Genomic DNA, 20,612 nt, shown 5'->3' with positions numbered 1-20,612 from the left:
GTGAGCCCAGTCCTTCGATAATGTGGCATCTTGCTTTCTACCTCTTTCCTCATTCTCTGTATCCCCTACCAAGTCTTTAAAGTGGCAACATCATCTCCCATCCGCCATCATTTTATCCAGGAACAGCATTTTTAGGAATTTCGGTTTTCCCTTCCCAATATCTGTTCTATCCTGCATACTCAGTTTAATTTTGTTCATCATTTATATCTCCAAAAATTAAAAAGAGGCTACATGTCTACCAAAATGCTAGAAGAAAAACTGGTAGTATATGTGAATTTGGAAATCTGAACACATTATGTTACAATTTACATTTAGTTGATGTCGAAAGTCGTCTTATTTTTTTTTTTTACCATTAATCCAATAATTGCTTCCAACTTCACAGCCCTGCTGGTGACTCTCAGCTGTGAATTCGGCCGCTGTTCACATATCGCCTGCTCCTGTCCATAACACCGTATGGTTTCTCTTCAAGTCTGTAGTACTGGGATGTTGTACCGTGTCAGCCATTATGGATGTAGTGAGGAGTTAAGCAAAATGACACTTTTGATTGGCTAACTAGTGTCACACACGTGCGATTAGGAGGCAGTCAAAAAGCCTAAAAGTGAGTGAATCATCCCGAGATGAAGGGTTGTCCCATGATACTTACCGAAATCTCTTCTCTCTACAGCAGGGGTGGGCAAAGTCATTCCTGGAGGGCTGCAGGTATTTGTTCCAACCCAATTGCTTAATAAGGAGCAGTTATTACTCTAGAAACACTTCTGCTTTGTTTTAGTTATCTCCCTCATTTTGATTTTGAACCCTTATTGCTTATTTAAGTCTTAAACAGCTGCATTCTCGGTTTTTAATTGCTCCTTATTAGCAATAAGATGCAAATGACAAAAGAAACCAGCAGTTATCCATTTTGCTTGTTACCCTTTACACCTGTGTGTATTTATTGTGCACTGTTTGGTTTAATTAAATACTTGGAAGGAAAGAGAAGAGAAAAAAGTGAAGGATTGAGAATTACTCATCCGTTTTACACTTCAAAGTATTTGGATGATATGCTTAGAATGGAAAAAAAATCTAGGATATGAGAATGACTTGACATAGCAGAGTTAAAGCACCAACAAGCCATGAAATGTAATTATTGGCAAGGATTGTTTTCTAATTAAGCAACTGGGTTGGAACAAAAACCCGCTGCCACTACGGCCCTCCAGGAATGACTTTGCTCACCGCTGCTCTACAGAAAAACCGAAGAAAAATAAATAACAACACTTCTGGGTTCCAAAATGGCCGTCACGACGGTCACATGAGATGACGTCACTTCCGACACTTCCAAATGACTTCACTTCTGGTTTTCATCGAATGACGTTGTTTCAGCTTCCTGTTGCAACGTCACCTCCTGCCAACCATTTCCTATTCCCATAATACAATTCTGTATATAAACGCCATTTTGTTATATAAACATTGTCAAATTGGGTTTTTTTTGATCATTTATTTGCTACTTTGTCCACAGGACAATATACGGGGACGGTCCCCAACACTTTGTTTTTGTGAACGCTTCATTCTTTATTTGAAGAATTCTCACACTAGAAACATTATTACTTATCTTGTCTGAAGAAGGGGCCTGATTTGCCTCGAAAGCTGGCATTTTGTTATCTTCGAGTCAGTAAAGTTTGTCGAGGGGTTTTTGTTATTCCCTTAGCTACATCTTTTTTTTTTTTTTTTTTTATGTATTTATTTGATTATAGGTCATTAAAAAATGATCATCAAAAAAGAAAATGTATTACAGACCTATGGCAATATCTCTGCGGCTGGTGATGACGCTTATATCAGCTGAGGTTGTTGTTCTCGATATTGATGAGCAACAAACGTCAAATTAAAATGTCAGCTGTTTTTTGCGCATTTTGCATTCCAAATAAATGTCATACCCCTCTACTCTTAGTTATACAGTAGAATTGGATTGTTGAAAATACAGACATTACCCGGACAATCTGAACTGGTTCAACGCTGTTTTCCCACTGATACGTGTTGATCGAAGTCATTTCAGTGTGAGAGAATTTGCATTGATGTCCCTAGAGTTCAAGGACGTGCGTACACAATGAATGGATGACCAGCCGGCTTTCTGTTTGCCCGTGTTTCTTTACTGTATAGGAATAATTACGCTCCCCAGAAATATTACTTTATTGTCAGCATTGTGCCTGCCGGAATTCTTGAAGCAAACATTAGACATATGTTCAGATACTAATGGGCCTTTAACTCTTGCTATAGTACAGCACAATAAATCGAATAAACAGCACACCATGGCTTACAAAGAAGATCATCGTTCTCTGTCACTTTTATAAGAGCGCATTACGTTTGATTAACGTCTTTACGAGTTTCTTATTTCACCCATTCTAGAATTGCGACCTTGGCACACTAACTGGGGTTACATCTACCAGGACCCTGAGAGCCGAGCTGCTGGCACGGTTATCTTTTTAAAATTAGTCTAAAGTGAGGAGACAAGCAAAGAGCTAAAGAACCATTAAGTCAGACAACAAGAAATGTACTGCCGAGGCAATGTGACAAGATGGGACTTTTTCTGTTTGATTTTCCATTACACGATACTGAAACAATTCTCACCTTTTTTATGTGTCCTAACCTACAAAATTTGTTTTCGCTCCATTCTGCTTTAAGGACAAGTGGAGGGCATAGCCACAGTGCAGAAAGGGGGCTCTGCTTTGGTCCTTTGATTTTACTCACCCTTCCCGGGACCTTTTTTCCCCCCCAGTTATATATAAACTCTCACTGGCCACTTTATTAAGTACACCTTGCTAGTGCCAGGTTGGACCCCCTTTTGCTTTCATAACTGCCGTAATTTTTCATGTGTCACAAAAACGAGACATACTCAGATAAAGGTTTTGGGGCAGCCACCCATATAATCTGGTTGCAATCCTGGCTGCAAAAGTCGTTTTGATGCAAAATAACAGCACTGATGTGCATACAATTGAGTCCAAGACAAGACTGAGGAATTAGGACAAAGGGCAGGGTTTTAAAGGGGAAGACAGGAAGTGAGGTCATAAGGATCAGGGACGTGTTCGTTCTCCATTGGTTCGGGCCCGGACGTGACGTCAGAGGGGCCGGAGCCAGTAAGGTCTCCTTCCATTGGCTCGGTCCCGGAAATGATGTCACGAGAGCCAGGTGGAATCTCCCGGGAATGGTCTGCAGGCAAGAGAGAAAAAGAGTCAGTGCACTCTGCCACCTCCCAGCATGCCTCAGAACTGCCGTCACTCAAGCCCTTAAGCTGCCTCCCATGCACACGTGTGTGACACATGGTATTGATTCATTACGGTGCTGGAAACATTCCACAGAGATGTGGTCCATATTGACATAAACCCCAAAGGTGCTCTACTGGATTAAGATCTGGTGACTGTGGTGGCCATTTCAGTCCACTGAACTCATTGTCATGTTCAGCAAAACCAGTTTGTGATGAGCTGAGCTTTGTAACACTGAGCATCATCCTGCTGGACGTACCCATCAGAAGATGGTGGTCATAAAGGGATGGATGTGGTCAGCAACAGTACTCAAGTAGGCTGTGGCATTTAAACAATGCTCAGTTGGTACTAAGGGGCCCAAAGTGTGCCAATGAAATATCCTTCATAGCTTTACACCACCTGCAGCAGCCTGATAGAAGGCAGGATGGATCCAGGCTTTCATGTTGTTGATGTCAAATTCTGACCCCACCATCTGAATGTCACAGCAGAAATTGAGACTCCTCAGACAGTGGTTTTCCAATTTTTTAGTGACTCCGTGTGAATTGTAGCCTCAGTTGCCTGTTCTTAGCTGACAAGAGTGGCACCGGTGTGGTCTCCTGCTAGTGTAGCCCACCTACTGTAAGGTTTGACGTGTCGTGCATTCAGAGCTGCTCTTCTTCATGCCTCGGTGGTGACGAGTGCTTATTTGAGTTACTCTTCCCTTTCTATCAGCTCAAACCAGTCTGGCCATTCCCCTCTGACCTCTGGCATCAACATGGCATTTTCACCCAGAGAACTGCCACTCACTGGATGTTTTTCCAGCAAAGCAAAAGTTAGACCTCTTATATCATTGAAAGATGCTGAGAAATTAGTTCACGCGTTTGTTTTCAGTCGACTAGATTACTGTAACGCAGTCCTCTCAGGACCACCCAAAAAAGACATAAATCGATTACAACGAGTGCAGATAGATAGATAGATAGATACTTTATTAATCCCAATGGGAAATTCACATTCTTCAGCAGCAGCATACTGATACAATAAATAATATTAAATTAAAGAATGATAATAATACAGGTGAAAAAACAGACAATAACTATGTAAGAATGCAGCTGCTAGAATCCTAACCAGGAAAAGAAAATCTGAGCACATCTCTCCAGTTTTGAGGTCACTTCACTGGTTACCTGTGTCATTCAGGATTGACTTTAAAATTCTGCTTATGGTTTATAAAGCCTTAAATAATCTCGCTCCATCTTATATATCGGAATGTCTGACATCTTATATTCAAGTCGTAACCTCAGTTCCTCAACTGTCTGCTTAGAATTCCAAGAGCAAAACTTAAAAGAAGTGGTGAGGCGGGTGGCCTTCTGCTGTTAGGCACCTAAAATCTGGAATAGCCAGCCATGTGCAAAAGTTCGCTGATGACACTGCTATCGTGGGCTGCATCAGGAATGGGCTGGAGGAGGAGTATAGGGACCTAATCAATGACTTTGTTAAATGGTGTGACTCAAACCACCTACACCTGAACACCAGCAAAACCAAGGAGCTGGTGGTGGATTTTAGGAGGCCCAGACCCCTCATAGACCCAGTGATCATCAAAGGTGACTGTGTGCAGATGGTGCAGACCTATAAATATCTGGGAGTGCAGCTGGATGATAAATTAGACTGGACTGCCAATACTGATGCGCTGTGCAAGAAAGAACAGAGCCGGTTATACTACCTTAGAAGGCTGGCGTCCTTCAACATCTGCAATAAGATGCTGCAGATGTTCTATCAGACAGTTGTGGCGAGCGCCCTCTTCTAGGGTGTGCTAGGGAGGCAGCATTAAGAGGAAAGACGCCTCACGTCTGGACAAACTGGTGAGGAAGGCAAGCTCTATTGTAGGAATGGAGCTGGACAGTTTAACATCTGTGGCAGAGCGAAGGGCGCTCAGCAGGCTCCTATCAATTATGGAGAATCCACTGCATCCACTAAATAGTATCATCTCCAGACAGAAGAGCAGCTTCAGCGACAGACTGCTGTCACCCTCCTGCTCCACTGACAGATTGAGGAGATCGTTCCTCCCCCAAACTATGCAACAACAACAACATTTATTTATATAGCACATTTTCATACAAAAAGTAGCTCAAAGTGCTTTACATAATGAAGAGAATAAAAATAAAAATAAAAGACAAAATAAGAAATTAAAATAAGACAACATTAATTAACATAGAAAGGAGTAAGGTCCGATGGCCAGGGTGGACAGAAAAAACAAAAAAAAACTCCAGAAGGCTGGAGAAAAAAATAAAATCTGTAGGGGTTCCAGGCCACGAGACCGCCCAGTCCCCTTTGGGCATTCTACCTAACATAAGTGAAATAGTCCTCTTTGTAGTTCGGGTTTTTCACGGAGTCGCTTGATGCTGATGGTCATACAGACTTCTGGCTTTTAATCCATCCATCATTGTTGGGACATCATGGTGCTTTGGGTAGATGGTGGTGGCGCACGCCACCACCAACAGGACACCGGAAAAGGAAACAGAAGAGAGTGTAGGGGTTAGCACAGTTTTTGAATGAATAGTTATTATAATGAATTGGATATACAGAGTATCAGGATTAAATTACAGTGAAGTTATGAGAAGGCCATGTTAAAGTAATGTGTTTTCAGTAGTTTTTTAAAGTGCTCCACTGTATTAGCCTGGCGAATTCCTACTAGTAGGCTATTCGAGATTTTAGATGCATAACAGCAGAAGGCCACCCGCCTCACCACTTCTTTTAAGTTTTGCTCTTGGAATTCTAAGGAGACACTCAGTTGAGGATCTGAGGTTGCGATTTGGAATATAAGGTGTCAGACATTCCAATATATAAGCTGGGGCGAGATTATTTAAAGCTTTATAAACCATAAGCAGAATTTTAAAGTCAATTCTGAATGACACAGGTAACCAGTGTAGTAACATCAAAACTGGAGAAATGTGTTCGGATTTTCTTTTCCTGGTAAGGATTCTAGCAGCTGCATTCTGCACTCGTTGCAAACGATTGATGTCTTTTTTGGGTAGTCCTGAGAGGAGTGCATTACAGTAATCTAGTCGACTAAAGACAAACGCATGAACTAATTTCTCTGCATCTTTCGATGATATAAGAGGTCTAACTTTTGCTATGTTTCTTAGGTGAAAAAATGCTGTCCTAGTGATCTGATTAATATGCGATTTAAAATTCAGATTACAATCAACGGTTGCCCCTAAGCTTTTTACCTCCGATTTGACTTTTAATCCTAATGCATCCAGTTTATTTCTAATAGCCTCATTGTATCCATTATTGCCAATCACTAAGATTTCAGTTTTTTCTTTATTTCATTTGAGAAAGTTACAATTCATCCATTCTGAAATACAAGTGAGACATTGTGTTAGTGAATCAAGAGATTTAGGGTCATCAGGTGCTATTGATACATACAGCTGTGTGTCATCAGCATAGCTGTGGTAGCTCACGTTGTGCCCTGAGATAATCTGACCTAATGGAAGCATGTAGATTGAGAAGAGCAGCAGACCCAGGATAGAGCCTTGTGGAACACCATATAGAATATCATGTGTCTTTGAGTTGTAATTACCACAACTAACAAAGAATTTTCTCCCTGCCAGGTAGGATTCAAACCAATTTAAGACCCTGCCAGAGAGGCCCACCCATTGACTAAGGCGATTCTTAAGAATATTATGATCAATGGTGTCAAATGCGGCACTCAGATCTAAGAGGATGAGAACAGATAAATGGCCTCTGTCTGCATTTACCCGCAAGTCATTTACTACTTTAACGAGTGCAGTTTCTGTGCTGTGATTTGTTCTAAAACCTGACTGAAATTTATCAAGAATAGCATGTTTATTGAGGTGCTCATTTAACTGTATAATGACTGCCTTCTCTAGAATTTTACTTAAGAAAGGCAGGTTAGAGATGGGTCTATAATTTTCAAGAGCAGAGGGATCGAGATTATTTTTCTTAAGTAGGGGTTTAACTACTGCAGTTTTAAGACAGTCTGGGAAGACCCCCGTATCTAATGACGAATTTACTATGTCAAGAACATTATCAATAAGCACGCCCGATACTACTTTGAAAAAATTTGTTGGTATTGGGTCAAGGGCACAGGTGGAGGGTTTAATTTGAGAAATTATTTTATGTAAATCAGGTAAATCTATCCTAGTGAAAGACTTTAATTTGTTTATTATGGGGTACTGGGGTTTAGGAGGATCCTTAGTGTTGGGGAGATATACTATGTTATTTCTAATATCACTAATTTTTTGATTGAAAAATACAGCGATAGCCTCACAGGTTTTACTGGAAGTACTTAGGAGGCATTCCTTTGAGTTACCTGGTTTAACAGACGATCAATCGTCGAAAATAAGACTCTGGGATTACTAGCATTGTTATTTATAAGCTTAGAGAAACAGCAGCGCCTCTCAAGACGGACTGTGTTATTGTATTCTGTTATTTTAACTTTTAATATTTCATAGTCAATAGTTAGTTTAGTTTTCCTCCATTTGCGACTCTTCAATTCCATCCGGGGGAGGTAAATGTTAACATTTAACATTATACATAGTTATCTGTTTTTCACCTGCATTATTATCATTCTTTAATTTAATATTATTTATTGTATCAGTATGCTGCTGCTGAAGAATGTGAATTTCCCATTGGGATTAATAAAGTATCTATCTATCTATCTAATAGGAATTGGCCAGGCTAATACAATACAATACAATACAGTTTATTGTTGTGTAGCCCAAAATCACACATTAAGTGCCGCAATGGGCTTTAACAGGCCCTGCCTCTTGACAGCCCCCAGCCTTGACTCTCTATGAAGTCAAGGAAAAACCTTGTAGGGAAAAATGGAAGGTTGGGAGTGCAGTGGGTGTCAAAAGAATTTTTTTGGGGGGTCAATACAATAACATTACACAGAACAGAACAAATCCTCAATAAAAAATAAACATTTTTTAGAAGTACGGAGCAAAATTTAACAGTAGATGATGTCACATAATAAGATTTGGATAATTTTAATACAGTGGAGCACTTTAAAAAAACTGCTGAAAACACATTACTGTAACATGGCCTTCTCATAACTTCAATGTAATTTAAATCCTGATACTCCTGTATATCCAATTCATTATAATAACTATTCATGGTGGCTCTAAAATCTGTACTAACCCCTACTCTCTCTTCTGTTTCCTTTTCTGGTGTCCTTTTGGTGGTCACCATCTACTCAAGGCACCGTGATATTCCAACATTGATGGCCAGAAGTCTGCATGACCATCATCATCAAGTCCTTCCATGAGAACCCTAAATACAAAGAGGAATATTTCATTTATGTTAGGTAGAATGCCCAGAGAGGACTGGGTGGTCTTGTGCCCTGGAACCCCTGCAGATTTTATTTTTTTTTTGTCCAGCCGTCTGGAGTTTTTTTTTTTTTTTTTTTTCTGTCCCCCCCCCTGGCCATCGGACCTTACTCTTTTTCTATGTTAACTAATGTTGTCTTATTTTAATTTCTTATTTTGTCTTTTATTTTTCTTTTCTTCATTATGTAAAGCACTTTGAGCTACTTTTTTGTATGAAAATGTGCTATATAAATAAATGTTGTTGTTTCCTTTTTCAGATCATTCTCTGTAAACTCTAGAGATGGATGTGTGTGTGAAAATCCCAGTAGATCAGCCATTTGTAAAATACTCAGAGCAGTCCATCTGGCACCAATGGCCATGCCTCGTTCAAAGTCACTTCAGTCCCCTTTCTTCCCCATTCTGATGCTCGGTTTGAGCCTCAGCAAGTCGTCTTGACAAAACCTACAGGCCAGAATGCATTGAGTTGCTGCCATGTGATTGGCTGATTAGATATTTGCGTTAACAAGCAGTCTGTACCGCTGCCCCAGGAGAACAACTAACCCCCGGGTTGCCGCACAATTAGAAAACTGCTGGAACAAAGCAGTTAAATATTGAAAATCTTATCGGGGCAACGTGACCAACGCTCGTCCTTTTATTTGACCCCTCACCACATGTCCCAGCTCAGCATCAAACTACAAGCCATATCACAAAATAATGAAGAGGCAAAAAAAAATTACATATATATATTTTACACAGACAAAAAAAAATCAAACAAACAAGTACATAGCAATCAAAACCACCTTCCCCGGTTTATGAGTGAGATGTTTATGATTAGGAGAAAGCAGTTTGTCCATATAGTTTAACTGTCTTTACTGGCAAAGAGAAAGCCTACCAAATATGCCGGCCGTCAAGCCGATATCAAAAAAGTTCAATCCTACCGGTCAAAAAGAATCGTCAGCGAAACCAAAGAAAAAAGAGTCCGTCTTCAGAGACACGTCTCCCTTGAGTTGCTGAGTGAACAAAAAAACTTTTTCCAGCCGGTATTTTTCTTGGCGCTCTCTCGTCGCTTCCCTTTGCTTCCACCACAAGATGTCTCCCTTTCTCCCCGTCTTTTCCGGTTTTTAAGTCTTCAGCACCAACCGTCCTGACCGTGTTATGACGTCCCCCTTAAAGGTGTATTTACACCGTCCACTTTCCCTGCAGTGCGCCCTACGGAGCAGCAAACTGCCAATGGAAGAGCAGCACATGTGGCACCCGCTACAAGTTGATCAGGTGGACCTAATAAAGTGGCCAGCGAGTGTATCCCGTCTGATGCAGGGTCTCTTCAAGGCTCAAGTAATTCTGCTCCAGATAGAGTAGGGGGCGCTGTCACTTACCTTTTGTTCCCTTTCTCCTGCGGATCTGATGGCTCAGGACAGGAAGACCTCTGACGTCACGTCTGCTTCTGCAATGGAAGCCACTTCGACTCAGGGGTACATTTAAACACCAGTGAGTGAACTGGTGGTCAGTGAAGAACTTGTATCTGGCGGAGAGCTCTACAACTCTCCAGAAATGCCTTTAAAACCTTTTGTTAAGAGACTCGATTGTTTTAGTCCTCAACGTATTGCCTGTTTTTGTTATATTATTATTATTTTTTTCTTATGTCCATAAGCTTGCCTAATGAATGGGGTTTTACCAGGTTGGTACCCCAATTCTTCAATTATAAAATGTACTCCGTATTGTTAATACAGGATCTTGATCCCATGATGCTGTTTTGCAGTATGTTAATTGCTCCAATGGAAGTGTAGACTGGTATTTTTTATCCAGGACTGATTTCCATTGTGCCCAGGGTACCCCCCAGTTCCCTTTGACTTTCCACAGTGTCAGACACACCAGGCATAGGGAACACTTTATGGGCTTATGCCAAGTTACTATGGGATGGATTCTGGTGTGACACGGCCACTAACTTTTGTTCCGTCTAATTCCCGAGAATGGCAACTGAGGTCACTTCCTGTGGCTGTGAAACTCCACCCTTTCTGCACGAAGTCTCCACAGGAAGTCAGCATTTAATTCCCGGATCATCCTAACAGGGACTATGGAGTTTCGCACCTCTGACAACATTTTTTGACTTTCTTTAGTTGACAACAGGAAGCTGCAGACCTCGTTACACACATCTGTGTGGTTTACTTTCACATTTATTTACAGACAGACAAATTAAATGGGGCATCCCCTAGGGCCATCACGTTTCTTATATGGCCCTGTGTTTGCTTTCACAATGGAAAAAGAAGGTTCTGAACAATGAAAGGATCTCCACAAGTACGTTTCTGAAGGACTAAAGACAGAGCTGAATGTGTTTTGAGCATTTTCTGTCTCCACAAGAGAATCTGAAATCTAAAAGTACAGTCGGGACTTGCTGACTGTGTCTCCGGAGACGTCAGTTTGTATGTGGAATGTTCTTTGTTCCCACAACAGGTCTTCAAATGGCTAGTAAAATGTTGGAAAATAAAAAAACAAAGAATAAAAACTAACAACATACAAAAGCAATTAGCCTTTTTAATTGTACACTGCATTGAAAATTTACATAATAGATTCATACATTTTACAAATTATTTTTTCATAAAAATATATTTCTTTACAAAATTTCTTTTTTCTTACGCATTAACATAAGAGGAGTACCCAGCTGTACTGCAATTTATTTTATTTATTTTTTTCCGTTTATTATCTGATTGAGTGTTCATTCCTAAAATGTATGGGTGAACTGTAATTATTGCAGTCATTAATAAAAAGAACAGCTAGTGGCAAAAAATATGACACCAGAAACACAACCATAGTCCTTGCAATGTGAAGAAACCTTGTAAGAAAACTGTATAAATATACAAACCATTAATGCAACAAAGCCGGAGAAATTAATCAAGTGTTATACAGAATAAAGCCATGAGTGATGTAAGGAGCAGCAACCCTGGGTTTCATGATTTTTTGGTAGGCACTGTGGAAATGGTAGTCATAATCAACACCTATCTATCTATCTATCTACCTATCTATCTACCTCAGCGAAAAAGTAAACCCATTCTCAACGTTGAACGCGACATCGCAATGACGTTGTTGCATGAAAAAACTTGACCTGTGGAGAAAAGGTAAAGCATGTCACTATCATCCCTAACATGAGAACAAACGAACGAACGAACAAACAAACGTACGTCCAGGACGCTGAACCAAACGATTTTCTGCAGCATGTGTCATTTCCTGGACTGCCAGTACTAAGTGTAAGACTTCTTCGACTAAAGACGCAGCCATCCGCCCATGATTCAAAAGTGTATTTGTACAAGGCACTGTCGTAAAACGCTTTCACTCACCACACCTCTTTTGAAGTTCATGAACAAAGTAAAGGTTGACCTGAACTTTAGCTTGTCACAAGCCCTATTTGGATGGGATTCGCTTTACACCAAGAGGTAGGGTAAGGTCATTATTACAAGAGGGTCTCGGGAATTTCAGACCAATTTGGACTGAGTTTGTTTTACACCGGGAGTAAAAGTCATAATTACCAGAGGTTCTCTGGAATTTTAGTCACATCTGAATCTCTCAGATGATGGAATTTCACTGACATGTCGATTCGCACGGGACTAGTTTTACCTGGGAGGGTATTTTTTTTATGGATGTTTTATAGACCCTAAAAGGCTCTGTAATCTTTACTGAGACACGAATGAGCAGTCGAGCGATGCCCATAGGAGGAAAGTGACAAAGGTCCTCCAGTAAGAATCACTCCACCTCACCATCCTGGTGTAAAACTAATCCCGTCTAAATCGGGCTATGCACTATTCGGTAAAACGGTGTATCTGTTTCTTCCGTTATTTTTGGTATCCATTTTTGAATATTATAATGTCACCCCATTAAATATCAACGTTAGTTTCAAAAAAGACAAATTCTGATAGTCCAGTGAAAAAGATGCTGCAGAAAGCTAAAAAATAATTATCTTTAGAGTATCCAAAAAATGAAACAAACGATATCTGGCTTTGATCCTTACAATGAAAAAAGAAACAAAATGAACATAAATGTATAAATAAGGTTGTCTGAAAAGCAAATTCTCTACTAGGATCAAATTTTTCATGATGCTGTCAAATGTTTCAAGCTGACGGTCGTAACTCTAAAACATAAAGCGTGAGTCCTTGGTGTCAGTTCTGTACCATACAATCGTTAGCAAGGATGTACGATAAATGACATGCACTGAATTTGGAACGAAAACAAAAATATCTGTTTAATATGCTAAACTTTGGGGTAAACAAATGAAAGAAATCTTTAATAAATGAGATAGTCATGAAGTTTAAATTTTCGGCTACCTTGTGCATCAGTTGTACTGTAATATCTGATTGAGCAGTGATTTTCAAATACTTTAATTAATAAACTCTCTTATAATATTCATACCCAAGCCCCAGCCCATGTGGTATAATATAGCACAAAAATATAGGTGGTGAATGCTCCTCAAATATATGCAAATAGATTTACAGATTCTTTTACTTTTAAAAAAGACAAAATAAATCATGAATAAGCACTCGCAGAGTGCACATAAGGTTGCTGTGGAACGTTCCACAGACATCATGACGATAATTTGCAACTCAGTTTCCCAAAACTCTCGGATTTTCTCTTCCAGACGCACGTGACCAACGGGTTCCTGAAACGTGTGCTTTAAATAGAGTCGAGGATGTGCACCATATTGACTTGAAATTTCACAATATCCAGCCATTCAACCAATTTTTGCGATTCTGTCTGTGACACCGGCGTCATTATACCATTGTGCAGACCGTGTTAAGGTTGGGATCAAATCGGACCGCCTTGCCTTCCACCGATTTTGCATTTGTGTCATACATTGGGTTTTCAAAGGCAGCTTGGCCATTGTTGTTTTCATGTACCGAACAGCCGGTGTACTGTGTTTTGGGTGTAGTCCTGAAAATGAAAGAAAAAAGAGAGAAATATTACCGGAGCAAATCCTGGATAAAATGAAAGAAATTTCACATACACAGAAAAGTATAAAAAGAGAGCTTCTCACACTTTCTGGGTATTGATTTATAGCAGAATGTTGGCGCACTGCAGCGTCTTAGCTATACGATAGGCATGAGACAAAGCACGTATCCCACAATTCAATTCACATTACAATTCAGACTTCACGATGCACTGCGCTCCCACGATACGGGCGTTTAATGTTCTGATTTATACTTTTGTGTCGAGCCTCCACCATCATCCGTGTAACCTTCTCAAAAATCTAACTATGCGTCACATCGACACAAACCTTACGCAGACCCCTACTCGTCTGATTAGCTAGTCTGGTAATCTCATGTTTCCTGGAATTCACTTCCAATCGCCTTCTAGTTTGGTATGAAAAAATATTGGAGGGACAAACCTGTTCGTCTATGCAAGAAAATACAAGAGGAGCGGTGATCTTAGAGGACAATAGCGGCCTGCATTTTAATGGATCATTCACTTTTCTTTTGATAAAAAGACCCGCAACTAGCGTTCAGGCCTGTGCCTGTGGCATTGTGTGGTGCAGAAGTATAAACTGCCTTAAATGGCGCAGCACAGCTACACTGTAGGCACCACGTAGAAGCAAAAAATCAGCCCCCTATCACTGGACTTTCGTAAATCAAAAAACTAAAATAAGGTTAAGTACGTGCACAAATACACAAGTTCTCATAAGCTTTTTCTTTTTAATTAAAATAATACATTTTAACATAAAAGGTTTTGACCACAGCAGCATAAGATGTGTTGCATGTTAATTAGCGTCTGTACACGAGACAATAATGACTTTATTTGTTCTGTTTTCTTAGTTGACATCAAGTTCTTCTCCAACAATGGCAGTTGTGACCTGTAGGGGACGTCACCGAGCCCCAGAACCCGAGGCACAACTACCAAAGACAGTCCTGGGTTCACACAAATGTTTTTATTCAGACAATTACCTTGAGAGACGTCTTTTTCTCACACCAACACAGTATAGTGCCATCTAACACAATACAATATGAAATTGCTCTCTTCCTTCTCCTTCTCCTAAGCAAGCATTGTCCACCATCTCCCTAAATGTGAAACAGAATGGCCCCTTTTACAGGAGATCCACCCCAAAAGTACTTCCAGGTCAGGAGGAGCAGCCATAAAGAAGGAGACACTTTCTCTAGCAGCCCCCCCCCCGGGGTACCCAACAGGGCGCTTCCCAGACTATGAACCTCTGTGGGAGCCCACACCAGCAGAGCACCACCACACAGTCCACTGGAGGACTCCACAGGGAAATTTTCCACTGTCGTTCCATTTACCCTGCAGAGAACAACACTCATCCCGGCTTGGACGCCAATCTATCTTGCAGCTCCCTCTAGCATGGTGTCCATCTAGCTAGGCAAGATGCAACCTACCATATCTCAGCAGGTGGGTCACAGCACCCACGTATATTTTCTTTTCCTGCCTGAATGCCTTACTAACCCCATAGCTGTGGGTCCTAATAAGCTTATAATAGTTTAGAACATTAGGACAATCTGGACGAGAACAGGCAATTCAACCCAACAAAGCTCACCAATCCTATCCACTTAATTCCTCAAAATAACATCAAGTTGAGCTTTGAAGGCCCCGTAATAATAATAATAATAATAGTAATAATACATTTTATTTATATATAGCACCTTTCTCATGGTCAAGGAAGTCCTAATGTCTACCACACTATTCGGTCAATCATTCCATGTGTCTCTAGTTCTCTGCGTGAGGAAAAACTTCCTGACGTTTGTGTGAAAATTACCCTTAAGCTTCTATCAGTGTCGCCGTGTTCTTGTTGAATTAAACCCCAACGCTAACCCTAACCCTGTTTCCTTTGAAGAAAACCGAGAATGTTGGCTCTGGTCATGAAGCTGAGGCCTTCTCTACTGCTCACTGGGACGGGCGTGTAATTTGACCAGAAATCCAAGCATTGGGACTTCGGCGTCCCTCTCACTCTCTCCACCACGCTAGAGCAATGCAGTCAGTTTGACGTGTTGTACCATCGATCTTGCTTTTCAATTGGATTCATAAATTTGCTGCTTTTGATGGAAGATGTTTTCTTTTTCTTATGTTTAAGGTCCTATAATACAAGGACACATTCTTTGCTCGTGGTATTTTGTATCACGGAATTTGATACAACGAAATTTGGTCTCATGCCTACTGAATTCAGTTTTAGAGACCTGAACCCTTAATTTCATCAAATCCCAAAAGGTCAGCACTGGCCTGTGTTCTGCCTGGGCATTCACTCAAGATGACCATAACAACAATTAGACCAAAGTTCTCGGCAGTTGGCTATTTAATGTAACAAAGCTCACCGGTCCTATTCAATAAAGTCAAATATTGAGTGCCCTCGATGTATACGTATCGACCACTCTGCTCGGTTACTACTTCCAACAAGCGGACCCAGAATGCTGCACCCATGAGGCAGCAGTGCTAACCGCCGTGGCTGCCCATATTAAAACAGTTCATAACATAAAAATTGAATACGTACCTCTGCTTATAAAGATAAAATCCGAAGCCTGCAAAGATCAGCGCAAAAAAAGGCACAAGAATTGCTATAGCCACAGAGCTACTGTTTGTACCATGGGACTGATTTGAAGAGTTGTTGTTCTCCGACATGTTCAAACCTGGAAAAACAAAACACAAAGTTAGCACATTCTGTCAGGAAGTTGTTGGGGACAAAAAATGGGGAGCAAAATCTGGAGACTCGGGGGGGCACAAGTGCAAGTTACTGGGATGTGGGAGACATTCATTAACTGACTGTAGAAGCCATCTGGAGGAGATGGCACCTCATCAGGCCCAGATGGCAATATACTGGGTGGTGGCACCATGCCCTCTCTCTTCTACTTGATATAACCTCCACAACCTCTTTTGGTTGCCCGGTGGTCTCCCAAACCTTATTCTTTCCTTTGTTTCTCCTTTCCATCCATCCATCCATTTTCCAACCCGCTGAATCCGAACACAGGGTCACGGGGGTCTGCTGGAGCCAATCCAAGCCAACACAGGGCACAAGGCAGGAACCAATTCCGGGCAGGGTGCCAGCCCACCGCAGGACACACACAAACACACCCACACACTAGGGCCAATTTAGAATCACCAATCCACCTAACCTGCATGTCTTTGGACTGTGGGAGGAAACCGGAGCGCCCGGAGGAAACCCACGCAGACACGGGGAGAACATGCAAACTCCACGCAGGGAGGACCCGGGAAGCGAACCCGGGTCTCCTAACTGCAAGGCAGCAGCGCTACCACAGCGCCACCGTGCCGCCCCGTTTCTCCTTTCACACAGTTTAATATCAGTCATTTTAATGGATTCTTCTCACTATGAGAACTGAACCAATGTCCCTGGAGCTGTCCTCCACCATGCCATCCAAAAAATTGTATACAAGTTAATTAATTTCAGCAATATATGTCTTTAATTCAAAAACATTTTCTCTATAATATTAAAATATTTAAAATTAATGAATATTTGAGCTTATTGAGATTCTACAAATATGGTCAGAGCGTTCACCGATTCATTATTTTTCCTTTCTTAACTTAGCAATTATGAGCATCAACTAAGCAAGTTTTTTGTTTTTTTTTTTCCTGTGATGAGATTACGTAATATATTAATTTATTTTAACAGTAATTCTGCTTATCCAATATAAATTGCATGTCAGTTTCAATTTGTGCCACATTACTCTCCACCGGGTTGATTTCTTTTTTTTGCCTCACAACGGCTCACTAAAAATCCATCCTGATGGGTCTTTGCCCTCGGTCTCCTCTCAGCCCGACAGCCACGAGGGTCACAAGACAGTAATGAGCATTTCAATCTTTAGGCCCGTCCAATTCACAGTCCCCCTTAATAAAGTGCCCTTGGCGGTGCCCCGGAAGAAAGGTATGCTTTTGTGATGTAGTCACTTGACTGCTGGACCACAAGAATTCATTCCTCCAAAGGGTGGCACAAGCAGCAGATCAATATGTCTTTCCCTCATTATTGACCTTGGCTGGAATTGATCTGGCTTCATGGATTTTTTTGATGTTTTCCGTGCTCGGCTTGAACTTTGGTATGTCTGAGTTGAAGTATTTCAATGGAGTGGTCTCGCACCGCTGAATTCCAGACGGAAGCTTTATTTATTTAGTTGAAGACATGAAACCCTACATACCGTTTCACATTTTGGTTTAATTACCTAATCTCTGAAGTCCGAACTGGCCGTAGTCTTTTCCCTGTATAAATCCTTGAAAGACGTATGTTGCTCCATCTGGTTCAGGAGAAACCTAAAAGAAAACAGCAGACTTTATCGATTCATCTATGACACTACAAGTGAATGTTTGCTACAAAGGAAATGTCCTACTGAGAACGACGATGACAACAACCACCACCACCACCACATTTCATCTTCTTTCTTTGAAGCCAATGGGAATGTTATATAGGGTGGTCCAGATCTAACTATGCAACTTTTAATGCATTGCAGGAAAACAATGCAAGACGAAAGAATTGTTCGAAATATCTTGTAATAAACAAATGCAGGGCAGGTGCTGCCATCTATCGGCAACAAAGAATTTTTTGTGAATTCTCTATGTAATAAACTTCAGTTATAGCGTAATGAAAATTGCATAATTAGATCTGGACCAGCCTGTACAGAGGATTCACAAAGTCCTCAGACCTGTTCACGATTGTCAAGCCGTAGCCTTGTGCTAAAATCATTCCAAAGCAACACTCAGTACCTCAGATTGACAAAGGCGAAAACGGAATTTTAGCCCCGGGTTTTACTTCACGCTCAGAACGCGTACGCTCACACATCATGGCTGCCACGTGTTCCCAGTGTTCATTTGACGCGTCCTCCGAGCCCCTCCTCAGAAATTAATGTGACACGTTTGCGAGTCGCAGTACCAGCAAAAATCCGGGGGGCTGAGGGAATGTGACGTCAGTGTCCCTGTTTACTGTTTATGGATCTTCCAGGATCGATGTGCGAACTTCGATGTTTGATGAATGGTTCAATGTGGTGAAGCAAAATGCCAACATACAAATACATTTGTGGTGCTTTTATATTCAAGCGTCGCATATTCCTAAACGTAATGACACGATACATTTTAAAAGTCTTACATAACAGGATCAGAATGTACGGCAGTGTATTTGAGCAACAGAGAAAAAAATGAAAGGACACGGAGACAAGGTGTATTTTGCGATTAAAGTGGAAATTTCGGCTTAAATCACAAAATGTCCACTTTGACCTCGTAGTTTATTTTATCATTCCGGTAGACCATCATAAACGTCATCTTAAAACTGACCCAGTTGTTAATCGTTACCTGCTTCTGGGGCTTCCTCCTGACCTGACAGCAGCGGCAAGCAGCAATCGCCACACAGAACACATTCAATTTTTGATATCCCAGCTCTCTGCACATTTAGAATCCTTAGATTTATACTTGATATCACTTTCATTATGAAATGCACTAAAGTATGTATGTTACGTTTTACAAATAAATCGTTAACTTTGTTGAAATAATGAATACTGATTACATATGTAGGGGTGGCATGGAGTTCCGTGCCTGGAGTTTGCATGTTTTCCTAGTGGGACTCCACAGTGGGCTTCTGTTTCCTTCCAAAGACGTGAAGGTTTGGGGATCTGGTGACGCTAAAACGATGCTAGTGTATGTCCATGCTTGTGTTCACCTTGTGATTATTTCTGCCTCGTGCCCAATGCTTGCTGGAATGGGCGCATCCCCGGATTGATGGATGTAACCATTAAACATCCTTTTTACAGATATTGTGGCAAAGTGTCCTCAGAATTTAATGGGTGTTTCGGGCAATTCACAACACAGCGAAGCTGAATGTTTTCTCACCGTGATGATATCTCACACTGCCACCTGGTGGAATCTTCCAGATTTACGTAAAGTACGCACGCACAAGTATAAACAGTACAACGCTTGCGTAGCAGTAGCACACGTCACGTGAAGTATAAACCTAAGAAGATTTCACAAATGTATAAAAAAATTTTAAAAAACTGAAACATCACATTGACACTATGATTCAGAACTTTTCCTTGGGATTGGGTGCACCCCATTCTGTTGGTCATCATCAAGAAGTTTCTGCAGCTTGTTTTCGAGTCCACTTGTGGTCAACTGAACTGATTGGACTAGATTTGGAAAGGCACACACCTCTCTGTAGAAGGTCTCAAAAACCACGCCATGAGGTCCAAGGAATTGCCCACCAACCTGACAGACAGGATTGTGTCAAGGCACAGATCTGGAGAAGGCTACAAAAGCATTTTTGCAGCATGGATGGTTTTCAACAGCTCAGTTGCCTCCATCATTCTTAAATGTTTGGAGCAACCATGGCCCTTCCTACAGCTGGCCACCTAGTCAGACTGTGCAATCTTGGGAGAGGGCCCTTGATAAGAAAGGTGACCAAGAAAGCAGTTGTCTCTCTGACACTGATCTGGGCTTTGTGACAGAGCAGGCTGACAGAAGCCTCTTCTTGGTAAAAGACACGTGGAAAGTGGAATGTCCGCCTGGAGTTTGTAAAAAGACACCTAAAGAACTCTCGGACTGTGAGAAATAAGATTCTCTGGTCTGATAAACCAAGATTAGTGTCATGTCTGGGAGAAACCAGGCACTGCTCATCATCTGTGCCAGATCATTCCAACAGTGAAGCATGGTGGGGGCAGCATCACGCTGTGGGGTTGATTTTCAGTGGCAGGGACTGGTAGACTAGAGGGGGTTGAGGGAAAGCAGAAAGGAGAAAAGTACAGGGATATCCTTAATGAAAACCTGCTCAGAGCGCATAGGACATCAGACTGGGCCAAAGGTTCACCTTCCAACAGAACAATAGCCTAAAACACAAAGCAAAGAGACCATACTAGTAGCTTAGGGACAACTCTGTGAACTTCTTTGAGTGGCTCAGCCACAGCCTGGACTTAAACCCAATTGAATATCTCAGAAAGTTCCTGAAAATAGCTGTCCACCACTGGTCTCCATCCAACCTGATAGAGCTTGAGAGAATGTGCATAGAAGAATGGTAGAAAATTCCCATATCCAGGTGTCTGAGGCTTGTTGTGTCAAACCCAAGAAGATCACAAGCTGTGATTGCTACCAAAGAGGCTTTAACAAGGTA

At 41.3% G+C, this 20,612-nt stretch overlaps 1 protein-coding gene across 2 annotated transcripts in view; it reads right to left on the bottom strand.

The window, feature by feature from the left end:
* Positions 1 to 12,486: 12,486 nt before the first annotated feature.
* The window catches only part of csmd3b (CUB and Sushi multiple domains 3b), a 1,253,873-nt gene continuing 1,245,747 nt past the window's right edge, over positions 12,487 to 20,612 (bottom strand). For both annotated transcript variants that reach the window (XM_051936007.1, XM_051936008.1), the window contains exons 68-70: positions 17,689 to 17,776; positions 16,011 to 16,146; positions 12,487 to 13,453 (exon numbers count right to left, since the gene is read on the bottom strand). In XM_051936007.1, coding sequence (XP_051791967.1) covers positions 13,294 to 13,453; positions 16,011 to 16,146; positions 17,689 to 17,776 — 384 coding nt within the window. In that variant the 3' untranslated portion in view covers positions 12,487 to 13,293. The remainder of the gene's footprint in view (positions 13,454 to 16,010; positions 16,147 to 17,688; positions 17,777 to 20,612) is intronic.

The sequence above is a fragment of the Erpetoichthys calabaricus genome, chromosome 13 (genome assembly GCF_900747795.2).
Source record: "Erpetoichthys calabaricus chromosome 13, fErpCal1.3, whole genome shotgun sequence".
NCBI lineage: Eukaryota > Metazoa > Chordata > Cladistia > Polypteriformes > Polypteridae > Erpetoichthys > Erpetoichthys calabaricus.
Note: the sequence above shows the minus strand (reverse complement) of the source record. Positions and strands in the feature narration are given on the sequence as shown.